The sequence below is a fragment of the Neopelma chrysocephalum genome, unplaced genomic scaffold, assembly GCF_003984885.1.
Source record: "Neopelma chrysocephalum unplaced genomic scaffold, ASM398488v2 Primary Assembly neopelma1_96545, whole genome shotgun sequence".
NCBI classification, from domain to species: domain Eukaryota; kingdom Metazoa; phylum Chordata; class Aves; order Passeriformes; family Pipridae; genus Neopelma; species Neopelma chrysocephalum.
This window is the reverse complement of record NW_020925190.1, coordinates 373,242-392,334: the sequence shown is the minus strand read 5'-3', so window position 1 is coordinate 392,334 and position 19,093 is coordinate 373,242. Positions and strand designations below refer to the sequence as shown.

The 19,093-nt window shown below is 39.9% G+C and overlaps 2 protein-coding genes across 7 annotated transcripts in view; both read left to right on the top strand.

Annotated features, from left to right (window-relative positions):
* Nucleotides 1-19,093, top strand: part of ATG10 (autophagy related 10) — a 528,134-nt gene that overhangs the window by 170,612 nt on the left and 338,429 nt on the right. The window lies entirely within an intron of this gene.
* RASGRF2 (Ras protein specific guanine nucleotide releasing factor 2) overlaps nt 1-19,093 on the top strand; it is a 114,579-nt gene that overhangs the window by 73,645 nt on the left and 21,841 nt on the right. For all 3 annotated transcript variants that reach the window (XM_027708800.1, XM_027708799.1, XM_027708798.1), the window contains exon 18: nt 13,466-13,572. In XM_027708800.1, the coding sequence (XP_027564601.1) occupies nt 13,466-13,572 (107 nt within the window). The remainder of the gene's footprint in view (nt 1-13,465; nt 13,573-19,093) is intronic.

Genomic DNA, 19,093 nt, shown 5'->3' with positions numbered 1-19,093 from the left:
GAACAGATTCAAGCTTTGCTTAAAATCATTGAATAGTTGTATGGATGAAGCCAAATTAACAAAACAGTGCCATTTTTTGAACAGTACCTACATAAGCTTAACAAACACACGAATTTGTTGTCTGCTAAGAATATCTAACACAACGTGAATAAAAATAGTTAATTCTAAAATCAGTATTTTTATTTTGAAATGGTTCTACTGAACATGGGCTTTGAACAACTTGCCAGCTCCCAGTGTGACAATATTTTTGTTTTGTTTGTTCTGGCAGAAGCACTAATTGGAATAATGGAATGATGCAAATTGTGCCAAATGACACAGGGCCCTGTGTGCTCACCGGTGGGTCTGTGTACTGGACGCAGCTGTGCCAGGAGGGGCCTGCACGTGCAAAATAATGCAGGCATGCCTTCCCAGTGGGATCCTGTTGGTCCCTGAGATGGAAACCACGTAAAAACACTCGTTATGCTTTAAAAAGATGCAATATTTCCTCTGTTGTCAGTGTCCTGCAGATAGAGTATATAGTTCTGCATTCAAGGATATCAGATATGCTGTTCAGGGAGTATTTCCCTAATTCTAAACAGTGGCATTACACCATTACATTTCCTGAGACAGAAGTTCTAGAGTAGGCAGCTGAGTTAGTAAGGAATTTGGTAAAGATTGGAACGAAGCAAGGTTTATAAAGGACATTTTTGCTTTCTTTTTTTCATTGTGAGAGGACAAGCAGAGAGAGATTTCCTTGGTATGATGAATGTTGTGTGAAAGGCAAGCAAATGATATCTGATGTGATATCAAGCTGGATTCTATATTATGTGGCTAGCTGTGTAATCCACTTCTGTGCTGAGCTAAATGCTTCCAATTGCATCAGTGGTTACATGCTGACCTCTGGAAGGGAGTGTATTTCCTCCTGACTTTGTACTTAAGTATCTGTGTTTAAGCAAAACCAGAAAATGTGTGTCTTTTTCTAGTTGATATCCACTATAATGCCATAAACTTCACTATTAGTTATTTTGCACTCCAGTAATTTTCTGGATTATAACTTCTCATTCCTTGTACTTGAAAAGCTTTATGGAACTTTCTCATTCTAAATCCAGACCAAAAATAAAGCAATTGTGTTTGTGATATCCCAATAATGATTGAGATGAGACTATTTCTAAGCAGTTGGAAGAAGATCCTAATTTTAACTGTGCATCTTCAGGTCATGGGTTCCCACATGAAACAACAAGATTGAATTTGAGGGCACCTGCCTCATGTCAGAGGTGCAGGGTGCCATCAAATCATGTCATGCTTATCAATCCTGCTTGTGTTCTGACCCTCACTGGTCCCCCCTTTCTGTCAGGGATCTAAGATACTTAGTTTCCAGAAAGGAGTTGGTGTAGGATTTGTTAAACTCCTTTGGTCTTTTATTCAGGACAACCAACATTTTTTTAACTTGTCAATTTTGTTTGACTAATGGCTCTAGTCAGAAATTGGGAAAGTGAGTACTTGTTCCCTCTTGGGAACACATTTTGATGAGATTGCCAGACCCACTTCTTCATAGAGGTGTGAGAAGCACTGAGACCTGAACATTGAACTTAGTGCTCCCATTTCAATTAAAAAACTCCAAGTGGGAAATACTCATTGAGTTACTTCTCAGCTGACACTGTTCTTCACTGAAAAAAGGTTTTGTGACAAAAACCCCCTGGTTTAGACCCAACCATGATTCCTTCCTGAGGCTGGGGGATTATCAGGAGCTGCCCAGATGTCATTGCCAAAGCAGGGTGACCAGGGCTAACACTGTGATGTTCAAAATGAGTTGAATCTTCCCTTGCAGTTTTCTTAGAGCAATAGCTTTGAGTTAAAACAGTGGCTTGAAAATGAAAGTTAGTTTGTCTCATGTGATCCCTGCCCTGGGAGTTAAAAAACAGGGGAAAATGGCAATTTTATTTTTTCTCCGACTTATATTTATGTATTCCTTGATTTTGAATGACTTTCTTATTCTAGTTTGTTAGAGGAGCTGGCTAATCAGGAAATAAGTATTTTCTCTGGACATTTCCTGAGTTACAGATTTGTAAAGTCTGTATTTCCTGACCTATTGCACTAAATCCCAGGCAGCTGCAGTGCTGTGCATAGGGTGGATTTCCCGTCCCCCCCCCCGCCCCCCCTTGAGCCCAAGTGTTGCTTGAATCATCAGTATTTGTTTAGGCTTCCATTCTGCCCCAGTCCTAAATGGTCTGGAAGCTGCTTGCGAGATGGACGTTTTGTTCAGAGATTTTTTAATGCCTGTTATGCATCCTGCCAGTTTTTGTTTTGCCTGACAGCCAACTACCCGTTCACAGATGGTCTGAAAAATGATACATTTGGATCTTTGCAATTATTGCCTCCTTTCCATTTAACCTTTATTCCTAGTAACATTAAAAATAACATGAATAATTCCACAAACTACTTCCTTTAACTTAAAAAACCCAGAGGAACTAGAGGTAAAAATTTCCAAAGCTACTTTTTTGTAATCTTCTCTTTCTAGCTCTACATTGACTTTAAGTCTTTCTTTGTGGTAGGGCAACACTAAGCATTTTGAAGGTCTGAAAGCTTACTTTGAATATTTCTTGAAACAATTGTGAGCATTATGCAGTAAAGATCTGCTATACTTTTCATATTGATAGCAGAGCAAGTCATGAGTTTAGATGATGTGTAATTAAGGAAATCAAGAGCCAGGGATCATTTGAAATGTAGAAATACATCAGCGGGTAAAAATTGCTTATATGCTCCCTGAAGATAAGGAGGCATAGCAGGAACACAGGCAAACACACTTGACTGATGAATAAACTCAAAGAAATACGAGCTGCAGTATTGCCATTTCTGTAATTATTCATGGACGATAATTCAAACACTGCTGCAGTAAAAAAAGGTGTCTGAGGTGTACTAAAGAGTCACCAATATAGTTGTTAAGAAAGACTGTTCAAAAAGGCTTTTATTCTTTGCCGTCATTCCCAGTAGTTCTTTTATATAAGTCATAGGAAAAAGTTCTGCTGTTACGTGGCACATTTGTCATTATATTATGAAATCTGAAAACACAATTGGCAGCAACAGCCTTTGAAATTCAGGATCTGTTCTTTCCTAGAGATACAACTATAAATAAAGGCACAAGATTTGGGTGGTTTTGCCTAAAATTTTACTAGAAGAATTGGGGTTGGGAGTTTACACATGCATGGACACGCAAACGGCTCTTTCTGTGCAAAGAAATACAATTTTGAAGATGTATATGGGTGTACGAAAATTTAGAATTAAGTTTGGTGATGACATTGACTCCTTTTTCTCTCTCTCCTTGCTGTTGCTAAAAGAAGAAAAGAATAGGATGTTCTTCTATTGCTGCTGAATTTTAGCTTAAAAAAATGCAGATTATTTGGGTTTTTTTACTCTGAGTTACTGATTTTTAGTAAGAAGTTGTATAACTTGTAACTGCAAGTATGTTTTCAGTCTTCAGCAATCTTTAAAGATTTCTTTTTCAAGAGTGAGACTCTGATGTGGTCTCCTGAGACAGTATCTCCATTAAAACCCCAGAAATCTCAAGAGTGTGTGCTAGTTATATCTATAGCAGTAACCCTTTTTTTTAGGACTTCTAATGACAAATTTTCAGATTTGAATATTTCTTTGGGCTAAAAGGAATAATTTCATCCTTTGTAGTAGTCATGTTATAAACATATAATATCATAGATTATCATAATTGTCAGAGCAACCTTGGTGTTATGGTGAGGAGAGAAAATAGTATCTTGATCTTGAAAGTATTCTTTAGCCACTTGCCTTTCTCTCCCATCCATTAAAATAAAATTGTTTTGCTGGACTGATATATTTTTAGACTGCTGGATTTAGTTCAAGTTCGCATAATCGTGACATGACTGCTTTGTCTCAGTGCTGTGTTCTTTATATTTCTCTGATTAGAAAAAGCCTTCTTAAAGCAAGGGTCATTTAAAAATAGTTCACCAAGCTTTCCCTTAAATATTTTGCAGAAATTAAACACAGTCACTACAACTCTATCTGTGTTACACTATTGTACATCAGCTGGTGCATGTGAGTCCATGGGATTTACCTTACTAAGACTATAATCCCTTGACTTCATTTGATAGTTAGATAGCATTTGTGGCAGAGGCTTTAGGCGGAAGAATCAAATATATACTTGGAATTATTTCTGACGTGGGTGGTTACAACAGGGATTTTCAGTGGCATATTTCCTAGAACAAAATGATTTCATATGTCCCAAGGACCAGTGAAAGTGAAATTAAATGCCTGAAATGCATTGTACTCAGACTTCTGGGTTTCAATAGTCATTTCTGACTCCATGAGTTTATAACCCCTTTGTGAAACAAACTCGAAACATGAGAAAGTAAACAATTAAATATTCCACTCTTATAAACTGAGGAAGCCAAAAGATTGTGGCGATGTTATAGCTCCTGCTTTCAAGCCTCAGATTGCTTATATAGAAAACCACAGAATGGTTTAGTTTGGGAAAGACCTCTAAGATCATTTAACAATAACTAAAAAAAAAAGAAAGGATTGTGTTATTGATCAAATATGCTGTACTTTATGCAGTGAATGAGATCTCACCGTCTTCATGCTTCTTTTCATCTCAGTTATTATGGTTTTCTTCTCCAGCTCTGCCATTTTTCAGCTGGCTAATGTATGACAACCTGTTATCATAATTAAAGAAATGAAAAGGAGGGCAGAATCACTGGTAGTTTAGGTTTCTTATCAACATTAAGATAGTCTCTATCACTTATCTAAAATGTGTGAAACTCGATTATTTACTCGAGAATGTGTGACCAATAAAGATGGGTATCTATAAACATCCAAACTTTCTTAGATATGTCAAAGAAAAAAATATATTATTAGGTTTTTTAGGCTGCTTATGTATTGGGAAGGCTTTTCTTTTGTCCTGCATATATTGGAGAGGCTTTTTCAGTTTTAATCTGTGAATGAAAACTGTTCTGCTCCAAGCCTGGCATTTGTATTTATTCTTTATTCAGGTCAGAAAGTAGCACTGATGTTTCCTAAGCCTAAGCTTTCTGGATTCAAGCCAGGCTGAATTGTGAAACTGGCCTACAACCCTTGAGCATATTTATCAGTCAGTCAGTCATGGCTAGGCTTCGCGAACGAAGATTTGGGAAGGGCTCTACCCACATTTCTTGCAAGCGCGTTGGTGGCTAAAAAGGCCAATACTAGAAAGGCATGTCCGGTTGCAAAAGGCACAGCAGAAAGACTCCTATATTCTGCAAGGCTCGATTTTTTCTGCGTTGTCTTTTCTCCTCAAGGGTGATCCTGCGTGCTTTCTCAAAAGCATCAGCAGCGTTATAGATGGTGTGTCTCCAGGCCTCCCGATTGGAGGCCAGAGTAGACCAGTTATGGTGATCAATATGCCCGAGGCTGAGTTGTTGTTTCAGGGAGTCCTTGTATCTTTTCTTCGGGGCTCCTCTCTTGCGGCAGCCAGTGGCAAGTTCACCACAGAGTAGGAGCTTAGGGAGGCAGTGGTCCTTCATCCTGGAGACGTGCCCTGCCCAGCGCAGCTGTGTTCTCAGCAACATGGCCTCAATACTTGTGATTGCTGCTTGTTCTAGAACAGATGTATTGGTCGCATAATCTGACCAGTGGATGTTTAGGATTGTACAGAGGCAGCGTTGATGGAAGCGCTCTAGGAGACGCAGGTGGTGGCGGTAGATGACCCATGATTCAGAACCATATAAGAGAGTAGACAGCACAATGGCTCTGTAAACACTGATCTTGGTACTTTTCTTCAAGTGTTTATTATGCCATACTCTTTTATGGAGTTTTCCAAAAGCACTCTATGCCTTCGCTAACCTGTTGTCTTTCTCCCCGTCAATCTTACCATCCGAGGAGATGAGGCTGCCTAGGTAATTGAACTGCTGGACTGATTTGAGATCTGATTGGCCAATGGTGATGTGGGGATGATGGGGGACTTCCTGAGGTGCAGGTTGATGGAGAACTTCAGTCTTCTTTAAGCTGACTTCCAGCCCAAAAAGCTCAGCAGCATCTGCAAAGCAGGATGTTAGACGCTGCAGAGCTGCTTCTGTGTGTGCAACAAGGGCGGTGTCATCAGCATAGAGCAGCTCCCGGACAAGATGGTTTAAGGTCTTGGTGTGGGCCTTCAGTCGCCTTAGGTTGAATAGGCTTCCCTCAGTACGGTATCGAATGTAGATACCGTCCTGATCATCGAAGTCTGCTGTGGCCCTTTGGAGCATCATGCTGAAAAAGACTGTGAATAGGGTAGGAGCGAGAATGCAGCCTTGTTTCACACCATTCTTTATTAGAAAGGGCTCAGAAAGTGTGTTGCCATATCTGACTTGGCCATTCTGATCCTCATGAAGAGAGATGATCATTTTAAGGAACTTGGGGGGACAACCTAAACATTCCAAAATCTGCCAAAGACCTTTTCTGCTCACAATATCGAAAGCCTTGGTGAGGTCGACAAATGTTACATAGAGACCTTTGTTCTGTTCCCTACACTTCTCTTGCAGTTGTCTGAGAACAAATATCATGTCTGTGGTGCTCCTGTTGGCTCTGAAACCATACTGACTTTCAGGTAGAATTCCTTCTGCTATAGCGGGTATTAGTCTGTTCAAAAGTATTTTTGCCAGGATTTTGCCAGCAATGGAGAGCAGAGTAATACCACGGTAATTTGAGCAGTCTGATTTAGTACCTTTCTTCTTATACAAGGTGATGATGACTGCATCACGAAGGTCTGAAGGTAGAAGAAAGAAAAAAAATCCCACAAGACAGAGAATTCCATTTGAGAGTCTTTTTGATTATTTGTCATCTGTCTGGTGAGCCATGAATGTTCTCCTTCCACCTTTCTGGGACTCCAGGGTTTGCTGGAACCTCCCCAAAGGCTGGAGTGCAGTTTTCTCCCATGTTAGGTGCTAGCACAGCTTCAGTGCATGATTTCAGGGTAGTTCATTGAAACTAGGGGACCCCTGGTGGCCTAGTGGTTAGCATGCAGGACTCTCACTGCTGCGACCCAGGTTCGATTCCCAAGTCCCCCGGGCAGATGGTAGCTCGTTAGCCCTGTGAGGCCATCCATCTATGAGAAGGTCACTCTAAACAAACCTACGTCCTGAGGACCTCACTGCCGTTGTCCAAGCTTGCTTGGCCCCGGCAGATGAACCTTAGGATTAAAGGGTGGGCTCAGTTCAGTGCACGCTGTGTCTCACCTAAAAAAAATCCATTGCGCAGGCTGGAAAGGTGAAAGACCTTTCCCAAAATCTTCGTTCGCGAAGACTGGCCATTATTATTATTATATTATTATCATTGAAACTAACATGTCAAATCTGCTTCTGAAATGAAGGGGGTTTTTTGCTAAGAAAGACACCAGAAACTTGTTGAAGTCACTGTTCATGACTTCAAACTGCTTACCACTAACTCTTGTGAACAGAGTTCTTTTTGTGAAGATAAACCCTTGAAAATGGATATATCATCAAAATTTTTGTCATGTTAATTACTGTGGTCAGGAATCATGTGCTGCTGTATTAATCTTAGCCTCATAGAATGGATTGGGTTGGAAAGAATCTTAACAGACCACCCCATTCCACCCTGCTGCCATGGGCAGTGGCACCTTCCACTAGATGCAGAAATACAAAATGCGGAGAATACAGTTGCTGTAACTAGAGTGAGAATTTTTGACATCTTGAGTGAAAAGCAAATGCTTGCATTTAGTTTCTTTTAAGTATCCAGTACAAATTTAACATAATACAAGCATTCCTCTTGGGTGAGGTGGATTTTAAGGGTGAGGTGGATTTTAAAGGTGAGATAATATAAATTGCTGATAGAGTCATGTTTGTCCAGTAGAACAAGAAAAAGCAGGGCAGGATTTTGCTATAGAGACTTGTTAGTAGCTCTTGAGGAGGGTCTGCTCTCTGTCTCACACTGACATGTGATGAGATGTTTGGATCTGGTCCCGAGTGCAGCAGTTCCAAAGGTGGAATCACTGTCCCATCCTACGTGGAGGCATCAGTTTTCCTTATTAATGGAATAGACATCTACCACTGAAATGTGCTCTGGTCTTATGTATAAGGTATTGTTATAATTTAATCTGGTTTTGTCCACAGGTATTGAGATCTGTGTCTATTCAGCACCTATTTTTTTAAACTTTGGTGATAGCAGAAGCTATAAAAATATTAGATTTTTACTGAAGTGCACATAAGAAAAACATGTGAAGGTGAAACTGCATTTTGCATAACATAATCTGAAGACAAGTATGTGAACAGAGTGATTAAATAATTTTGAAAGAGGTATTTCAGCAAAACTAGAAATGCTGGCAGGTTAATGTCGTGTTTGACAGCCTGTGGTGGAAGTTCTGCATCACCATTATGTGCAGATACTATTTGTGGAAGCACTATATATTAATCTCAAGAGATAATGGTGAAGAACATTACTTGAAAGTAGCACTCACTGAAGCAACTGCCCACTAAGATGATTAATGATTAGAAATACTGCTGATATTTCTGATGTGGAAAGATGACTTCCTTCAGTAGAGGAATGGATATTTACCATGGAGTGCTTCAGGTTATTCCGCCGTGGGGTCTGGATGTGGGCAGGTCCATTCAAGTCCTAATTAAATTAATTAGTTACTGTCAATGTGCACTTTCAGATTTATAATGAAGTGGAGAGGACTGAGGGAGCTCAACCTAGAGAAAAAGAGGTTCAGTGGGGACTTTTTCACTCTTTGCAACCTCTTGACAGGAGGGTGGAGGCAGAGGGGGATCAGGGTCTGCTCCCAGAGAACAGGGGACAGAATGAGAGGAAATGGCCTCAAGGTGTGCCAGGGGAGGCTTAGATTGGATAGCAGGAAAAATTCCTTCACAAAAAGGGTTGTCCAGCCCTGGCACAGCTGCCCAGGGCAGGGGTGGAGTCCCCATCCCTGGACGGATTTAAAAGCCTTGTGGATATGGCGCCTGGGGACATGGGTTAGTGGTGGCCTTGGCAGTGCTGGGGGAGTGGTTGGACCTGATGATCTTAGAGCTCTTTGCCAACCTAAATGATTCTGTGGCTCTGTGATTTTATTTTGTAATGTTTCAAACCACACAGATTTATAGCCTAGGTAGCTAAAAGTGCCTCCAAGGAAAGTCAGAGACAGCAACAATATTATGCCAGGGACTTTATAAGCAGAGTTAAAAACTGTTCCTAGCCCCATAATAGGTGGGAAAAGTATGTAGGGAGTAACAGAGTGTATGCAGCACTACTGAAAGGTTAATGGAACCTGTTTGGAAGGATGTTGTCATAGATGTTGTCAGAAGTGTGATAGAACTCTTGTTCCTTGCAAATCAACACCTGAGCTGTGGCTCACAACTCCAGTCTGTGGACACCTTTTGCAGTGCAGGCAGCAGGTGGCACGTGGGTTATCCATCAGTGGTGACATGAACCTTCAGAACCAGTCAAGTTGTGCGTGAATGAGTGGTCTGTGCACATGGAATTGTTGCAGTTGTCATGATGGCTCAGGTTTTTGTTTGGATGGGTATTAGGAGGGGATTGGGTGGGCAGACAGAGGAGAGATGGTTCAGTAAACTGAACCATTAGGAGGAATTTGCAGTGGGAAATAGCACCATTAAAGTCCACTGATGCTGCTTGAAGAACGTCTGTAGTGGCCTCACCAGATCCTATTCCATGGTCATCCCCTTTGCAGTTTCTGTCCCAAAATCCATGGGGCTTTGAAAGTTACGAGGACCAAAACCAGTGCTAGCCATGGACTTGGTTTTGCACATTTCTGCTTCTACATTAATGCAGCTCAGGCAATAAGTTTTTATTAGGATTTTGTTTAGAGCTTTTTATCAAAGTTAGAAGACCAAAAAGTAACAATACTTACTTATCTTGTTTTCATATTGCATTTTTTGTGGTTTTCTCTGAGTTTTGTAGATCCCTGAAATTAACACCATTTGTGCTGGTTTAAAGGTAAACCAGCAGGGGAAATGAACCCAACTCAAAAGGGAGATTATAAGTCAGAATAACAATTTAATAAAATAATACAATAAATACGATTATACAGACAAACAATTGGTTTTAACCCACAAAACCCAAATGTATAACCCAGCACCCTGGGGCATGAACAGAGTGGTGTTTGTTGGGCCCCCTGAGTCCAAAGTAAAAGGAGAGGGAAAAAGCCTGTTGGTGAGAGTGCTGTTACAGTGGTGATTGCAGTCCGGTCGAGAGTGGTGGTTGCAGTCTGGTTGAAAAGTGGTGGTTGCAGTCCAGTCGAGAGTGGTGCTCTCAGTCTTTCTCTGGATCCCACGAGTGGTTAAAAAAAGTCCCAAGACTCCAAGATTATATATATCCTCCGGTTCAGACAGGAATGCCCAGTACCTCCCTCAGGGCAGGGAGTTCCAAAGTGGGTGTGAGGACAGGAGCATCCTCCTATCTCAAAGGCCTCTTAACACCCAGTTTATAGCCTGAGGAGTCAGGCGTGCTCTGGGCAGATGGTGTAAATGGTCTATTGATAACAATTTCTCGGAAATGGCATGGAAAGCTATAGAATACACAGTTTTGGGTTACACCCATACAGTGATGAACTGGTCCCAGCTGTTCTTACTAGGACACCAGTCTTCACAGTCCTTGAGTACCTTTTCTCTTACATGTTTTCAGCTTTTGGTTAATGAAAAGATCTGTTTAGTGGCTATCAGAAATAGAGATTTCTTTTGTTTTCACCTTTAATATTGACCAACTTTTCTTTAGGTCAATAGTATGACATAATTTCATAGAATCAGGAGTGATACAATCCTGTGCTTTAAATGTTGGGGGTTTAGCTGTTGCTGTACTGACTGGAAGGGAGCTGCCATGTTAGTTTTGAATAGATTTGCTGATACATATCTATGCATAACTTTACACTTATAAAGTCTTCTGATATATAGGTGAATAGGTAAAAATGGTAACTCTTGTCTGTAGTTTTAGTGAAAAACTCCAGTTGCCTCAGGAAGGTCCAAAGACTCCCTCTATTATTCTTCGGCATAATTGTCTCTGTCTTCAACCAAACTCTCTTGAGATGATACTAAAGCTGCTGAATCTGGTGCCCACCTGGGTTCTGCTGTTACTCAGAACAAGTCCTGAGGTAAAACCTTGATGTAAAACCTTGAGGTAAAGCCAGGCATCCAAATGGGAGGACGCTGAGTCAGAGAACAGTGGGTATTCCACTCCCTTCCCTTTCCACAAGGAAATGTCATAAATATTATTTTCTTCAACATGAATCTGCAGGTTTAAGTCTTGGACAGTGAGTGTTGCTTGTGGATTTTTTGATTAATTTTTGTTTGTGTAAAGAACAATACATTATAAATGCTTTGTGAAGAAGGAAACATATCCCATCTTTCTGAGTTGTTTGGTATTTAAGAATGAGATCAGAATGGAGTTAGCAGATTTCCAGTTTTATTTTGGAAAAAAAATGCATTTTGCTGATTTATTTGAAGTCTGAAGATGTGCAAGGAATCACCTTCCTGGAGTTAAATTCACATGTGCACCTGTGTTCACCTGAGTTCTTTTCTTACACCACTGGAGATCTCCATTTATAGGTTTGAAGCATGAACATTAAGTACTGAGAATATGGATCAGAATGAATGTGTTGCTCGTTCTCTGGAACAAGCTAATTACTGCTTAAAAATTGATGAAATTCTGAGGACCATAAAATTTTGCTGAAGTGATCTCTGGAGGCTTTAATTTTTTCCTTTCCTCATTTTATTCTTTTTGTAGCTAACTGGAAACTATCTCTGTAGGCTTCTCTCTGTTTTCCTTGTAGCTCACTGAAACTTCTTTTCCTTAATGTTATCTTGATACAGACTTTGCTGCTTTAATATGTAATTTTCATTGTGACTTTCATTGCTGCAATTAAGTGACTAATTGAACAGTTTATAATGTGTATTCCTAACTACTTGTACAATAGGTTAACTGTGAAAGGCATAGAAAATTAACACACAAAAAGTGTTGCCTGTGTTACCTTTTACTCAGAAAGCCTCAGAGATTTTCTTTATTTTTCTCTTTATAGGCAGTGAAACTCCTGAAAATGCTTCATTGTGAAACTTTCTTTGATATTGAATCTTGGATGTCACCCACAGTGTAATATGCCACAGTTTAAAAAATGCCCATTAGCATAAGTGTAGAAAATACTTTTGGGGATTGGGATCTAACTAACAATAATAGATGTAAGTTTCTAGCTCATCTTTCAAAAAACGCAGAGCAGCAATTTGGATTTTCTGGATTGTCTTTAATGAAAATAGTGCAAAACTAAGACTAGCCTTTAAAATACCTCCAGTGGGTTTATCACAGAATAAATAGAAGTTTAATCTGCCTTTGCTATTTATAATAATACACGGGCTCTGAAACAGCCTTTATGCCAAAAAATAGTAAAGTTCTGGTCACACGGAAGGGTCTTTCCAGCTGTTACTGGTCTATGCACTGAGTGAAATGGAGAGCACAGTATAAGATGAAATCTAACAGAAAGTTTTAAAAATAAGAACTTCTCAAGTATATCTTCAGAGATATCAATTTCTAAAAGAAATTCAGGGGTTTAATGTAGCAATTTTATTGATATTAAAATAGTGTAATCATACTTTTACCATACAGGTTTTATTAATGTTAAAGCTGCAGCAGAATGAAAAGAGAAAGAAGAGATAATGTGAATGTAGGGAGAAAGTTCCTTTTCTGTTTTTAAAACTATTTCTTTTTAAGTAAGTATTGCTGACCAAAAAAAAAAACCAAACAAAGTTGTCTTTAAAAGATGTTTGGGGAAATGCTGCAGTTGGCATGTGTATGTTTCCAGGCAGCAGTGGCCATAAATGTGCTTTCCATATACCTTTCCACCTTCATGTCATCCCAGTGGTAAAAAAAACCAAATAACTTATTTAACAGTGTTCGTTAGTGGAGCCTGTACAGTACTGCTCTTATCAAGGAAGATTTATTATGTTGGCGTTTTATTCCTCTCTGTTTAAACTACTCTCTTCTCGTTGTTCTTTACCAGTTCTGAAATTCACCTGTTTCCCTTTTGTAAATCATACTTTCTGTAATTTGCTTGATTGAAGGTCTGTTTTTGGTCTAGTCCTGGTTCTTACTGTAAAATTCTTCCACACTGGAAAACAAACAAGCAACTTTTTTTTTTATTCACTTTATTTCTTTATAAATTTTATTTTGTTTCTTCCATGCTGAAGGGAGACATTGATACTTAGTGACACAGCCTATTATTCTTCATCTTTCTAAAACTGAATGCCAACCCAAGGAGGTGTCTGTATTAGTCTGTATTGTGATGGACAAGGCTGTATTCTGCTGATCTTGTGTTCTGCTGATCTTGCAGAATTTCATCGGTCTAAATGGCCACATTTCACAGCCTGGGAGGCACCTTTCCTTTTATTGCACACAGATATTCTATAAGCTTTGAGTTTACCAAAATTACTCATACCCTATTCGAATTTTTGCCACCTCCACAAACTCCAAAGTGTGTTTTTTTCCTACCCAGGGTTTAACAACTCCGAGCGCACGTGTGACAAGGAGTTCATCATACGCAGAGCGGCCACAAACCGCGTCCTCAACGTCCTGCGACACTGGGTCTCCAAGCACTCACAGGTATTCTCCCCCTCAGACACATACCCTGGACTGATTTGTCACATTCACAGCTTGGCTGAGTTGATTTGACTGTGTTAAACCACTTGTGTTTTCATACAGATACTTATTTATTTGTTGTGAATCATGCATGGAAAGAGTCACCAGTTATTCGTGTTGGTCTCCTCTGTAAACCATGATGGGACTGTGGGTCTGATTTGTAAATATAAAATTGTTTGCAGAGGAGGGAAGGGAAGGGATCTAAGTGGTTGGTGGAATTTCATAGATCAAAATGTCCTTTAAGGTGCTAGGTGGGAAAAATGTTGGAAGAATTTGGCATACATGCAGAAGATACTAGGGAGATTGTTGAAAGAAACAAAGAAGGGAGGAAGACAAAGTGGGGTAGAGAGAAGGAAGAAAGGGAAGGAAGGGAAGCAAGGAGGGAAAAGGAAGGGATGGAGGGAGGCAGGGAGAGAGGGAGGGAGGGAAGGAAGGAAAAAGTGAGGGCACTTTGTAAGCACTATGTAAACTGCTTTGTTACTACATGCTAATAATAAAGAATACTTCCTCTCAAGAGCTAAATGTACCCATGTGAAACTGTCTGATGTCAAATCAATTCCCTTTTTCCCATGTAACTGGCTTAATTTTCATAGAGGTTGTTTCCTAGAGAATGCAGTCAGTAAGAGATGTGTGAGAAAATTGGTTGTGTTTGAAAAGCTGAACAGCCCAGAAGAGATTAATAAAACCTCTCTTGGTATCATGGGAGTGATTAAACATTTTGAGTTACTGGAAACAGCCTATGTACACCAAGTTTTGTTTGACTACCTATTAAATTAAAATTAAAATCAGAATCAAGCCCATCTTGAGCTGTAATAGGAGTGGCAGCAGTCTGTTATTACAGTTCTGTGTTGCTGTTCTGTACTTGCTGTGTTCCTGCCACAGTTCCCATTAAATAACTGCTGTGCTAAATAAAAGATAGTTAATTTATGTGATTGTGAAAATGTTAGGAGTCATCAGACTTTATCTACATTAAGCAACATCTACAACTAGTTTCACTGAAGTTTACATTTCAGAGTTAATCCTGACTGAGTTGTAATGATTCTCTGTTATAAGCAAAAAGTAACTATGAAGAGTCCAAGCATTCTCTGCATTGTCATAATTTACCAAAAATAACACTTTCTCTCCTTAAAAATACAAGTGTTCTCTGTTTTCATTTCAAAAGTACCCATGATATGCAAAAATGTAACATTCTCCTGAATACTTTTGCATCTTTTGTGTAACATTTACAAATATGATTCTTTTAGAAATATGAAGAGGACAAAGATAATGATTAGTAGTTCAACACTGTACATTTTCAAAGGGGAAGCTATTACCTGGACTCCCTAGTCTCCCACTGCCTTTTATTTTTTCCATGGCAAAGGTGTGAGATTTTAATTCTCTATCTCTCTTAGTTCATTATTCCAGTATAGCAGATATTTTAAAATGCAAGGGCTTTGGCACGGAAAATAAGAAATGCTACAGCAACAGAGTATGTAATAAGCATTTTGTGTTGTTTACTTGTGAGACTAGTGAGAGAGAAAGGACAGCAGACCTAAGCAAACCAGAAAAGACTGTCTAGTTCCTGCCAGAAAATTATGGGACAGGATTGCTTCAAGGAAGACAAGTGAAGAATTGCTGTCTGGTCAAATAGTGTGAAATGTTGGCAGTAAAAGGTGGATAGTCCTGGGAGAGCAGGAGCTCTGAGCTTATTTTACAATAACAACACAAACTGCAAACCAGAGAACCCCGAGTGACCAGTGTCTGCTGAAAAAATGCTTACTCAATTTCCAAAATGACAAAACAATATAAGCATTAAAATTTTTTAGGAAAAACAGACCTGCCAAAAACTTTCATACATTTTGAGGTATTTGCATTGTTCTCTGGCTACTCATCAATCTGATCTAGTGGAACCACCATGGCAGGAACAAGATGACTTTTAAGGTCACTTCGAACCCAAACCATTCCACAAGTCTGTGATTCCATGACTACTACATTTGAGACATCCTTCATATTCATAAGCAGCCAACGGCAGGTTTTATTCTCAAAAAGAGGGCAGGTTTTATTCATTTAAAAAAAAAAAGTTAGAAAATCAGTTCATATTTGCAAAATTTAACATACGATTTTGATACTGTTTTCCCTCCACCTGGCTTTGAAATTGCTTTTGGTGCAAAAACTTCTAGCACAAAATAGGTAATTTCTCTCTGTCTGGTAGACTGTTCTCCTTGTGACATCCCTAAATCCTTGTGGTCATCACTGGCCTGCACTGCTATAAAACGTGACCTACAACACACTTTTTTTCTGCCAAAATGCCACTTCCTTATTACTAGATGCAAAGAGAAGCAAAGACAACAGACATGAAGAGTGGGGCTTTCTTTATTTCTCCTTTCTGGGTGTGAGATACTACTGTAGACATGCTTAGTGCTGCAGTTTGTGAATAATTCTGCAGCATAACTGACTCTGTCTTGGTGCTCTCTGATTCACCAGTGGCAAGTACAAGTCTGCCTGCATTATTGTCCTGATCTATTGGGCTCTGGTGAAACATAAAGAGATTCACATGCAACCATGTGCTAAAGGGCTCTTATGTATATCATCCCACTTCATTATTCCCTGCTCTCCATTCATCCCTCTGGAGTCCTTGGCTTGTTTCTGCTGCTGCTCTGTGTGTAATAACAATGGGCCAGGGTTGGTGCATGACCCCAGGGATGGAGGAATGGTTCAGAGCCTTGTGTTTACTCACTTTGCTCTAGAAAATCCTTCACCAGGGTTTGGAAGGTCTTTGCTGGGCTATTGAATCAATTACCTTCCTACACTATTTTGCCACTGTGTCAAAACCTGCTTTGTTTTTTTTTCATTTTATCTGGGCATGGATAGCGTTTAATATGTAAAATTGTCTGTGACCAGGAAACAGAATCATTAAAATTAACAAATCAGCCTATTCAGTGAGGATATGCTTTCACAAAGCAGTTTTGTTATCTTGAAATCATGCTAAGAGATGCTTAGAAAAAGAATTCATTATTTTTAGTACTTGGGTCATACACTCCAGAAGCCTCATTTAAATTTCAAGTAACTGTACAGTGGTAGTATTGCTAGATCTGCAGCCCTTTCTGGAGGGCAGAAGGAACTAATTAATATCCTCATAAGCATGCAAGGCACAGATAAAAATTTGGGAAAAAAACATCCCCAGGTGATGTGACACATACTTTTGTTTTTACCACCCTGAGCAAAAGCGATCAAACCTGCGTTACTCCTCAGCCAAAACCAGCATGGCATGAAAGGTGGCTTTAGGTATTCCAGATTGTTTTGTGTACATTTTTGTTCTTTCCATTGCATATCCCTCCTTTTTTTTTTAATTCCACCATCTGCAAGCCAACAAACCTTTCTTTTTGCCCAAAATAACAGGAAAGTGGTCGTGTTTACATTTTGTTTTTGAAATGTAATTGAGAGGAACAGCTTAGGATTCTCCTATTGTAAACAATGAAGACACAAGTGACGAGGCAGAGGATCATTGTGAAGACAGTGCTGATGGGGACAGAAAGGGCTCATGAGGATAGAACTCCCACTTGGCTCCTGCAGAGGTGGAAATTTGGAAGGCAAAAGGAGGCCAAGAGGAGAAAGTCTCAGTATGACTTTATCTGGGTGAGGTTTTGCAGCCTTGTTTCCCTTAGAAGTACAGCTGGAATGAGTTGGCAAATCTTAGTTCTCTCACAAACTCTCTCGGTGCCAGATAGTGTCAGCGAGCTATGGAGTGACCACAAGACCTGGGGGGAGGACCATAGCTTGAATTTTGAGAGTGTAGGTCATGATCTCGTGCCCGGTGCCTGCCTGGCTCCAGCTGTGAAATTACCTACTGCAAGTCAGTCTCTTGGTCATACCAACAAAGCTGTGGCGGGTTTTCAACAGAAGGACTTGCAGAGGTAGTCATTGATAGCACTTAGGGATTAGGGAGAACACCTGTGTACAGACAATTGTCCGAGCAAAGATGATTTTGGTTAGTTAGAAATAGTTTTAGTGCACATCAGTTGGCCAATTCTAGTTTTATTCCATTTCATTGGAATAAAAAAATATAGATACAAAATCCTCTATATGAGCCCCACTTGTCTCATGTTTATGGGTGTAAAATGATGAATAAGATAATATGACAAATTTATAGTAAGTTTTTTGTAGAAATGTGAATAAATTGCACTTACACCACACTTAGCAAGATGGGATGTATTTTAACTACATTTCAAATGAATGCCCCCTGGGACCTGTGGCCCCTGCCTTGAAACAGCAGAGAAATTTCTGGGATTCTGTCTGAAACAAACAGACATCATGATACAAACTATGAAGAGTCAGAGGGGTTGCCCCAGAGAGAGTCAGAGCAGGGGAACCTGGAGTGAGCCTTCCAGCTGTTGGCTGGGAAATCCAGTTTGCCTAAACTTGTGCAGTGAATAATAATAATAATAATAATACACTTAATTGCTGCTGTGCTCTCTCGAAATGTTGCAGGAAAACAAGGGTTGGCTGTACCAAGACCCTTCAGGGAACATGAGTCACCCCCAGAACGGGAGCAAAGCCTGCCGTCAGTCAAACTAATTAAGAGTTCTCTGCACCCATTTCTGCTGGAGCCTGACAGGTCCCTCCCCGCCGAGGTCCTTCAGGAATGTGCTGCATCCCAGGACTCAGAGGCAGAGATGTCACATTTCCTATCTGTCCTGAGTGCTTTAATATGACCATACGTGGTGGCTGGACTCTCCTCTCAAGGTTTCTTGTGTATTACAGCATTACACAGTGCCTGGACGAGGAGAGCTCTGTGTTGTGTGTGCTGGTAGTTAGTCGTGCTGTTCATGTAGCTTGTAATTTTAACCTGATTATACTCCATCAGGAGCGACAGGCAAACACTGATTCTGTAGAATCAGGACTGACATTCCTCCCCTAACTATGAGTCTCTGCACTTGAAACTAACTGGAAGACAATACTGTTGTCCTTCGCTTGTTTCTTGAAGTAAGCCAGACTTACTTCAAGCTCAGGGATGAATTTTCCTGATGACCAGTTGTAATAACTTTTATCTCTGCCTTCCACCTGTGTAAATGTTTTGTTGCAGGTGAATTTATGAAGATTTTCCTCATCACAGTTGTATGTGTTGATAGCTGAAGTGTGTTTTTGTGTTGCAAAAATAAATAGTATTGTAGAGGACTGCAGCAGTGGAGTAACTTCACTTTACTCTGATAGTGTTTGATCTGCTGTGTACAAGAGTAAGAGTCACTCAACCGGTTACTCTTTGGCATGAGACCAGATACGTGCAAATTGTAAGGCAAACCCCATCTTCTTAAAAATATTCCAAATTCTTTGTAAACAGTCTTTCAGTAGATCTCTCTCCCCTCCTGCTTCTTCCTTCCCTCCCTCTTGTGTTTTCATACTCCTTCTCACTGACACACTCAAATACATATCAGGTTTTTAGGTTTTAGCTCTGTTTTGTTTGTCTGGGTTATTCAATGTTTCCCCACTTTGTTTAGATGCAGAATGT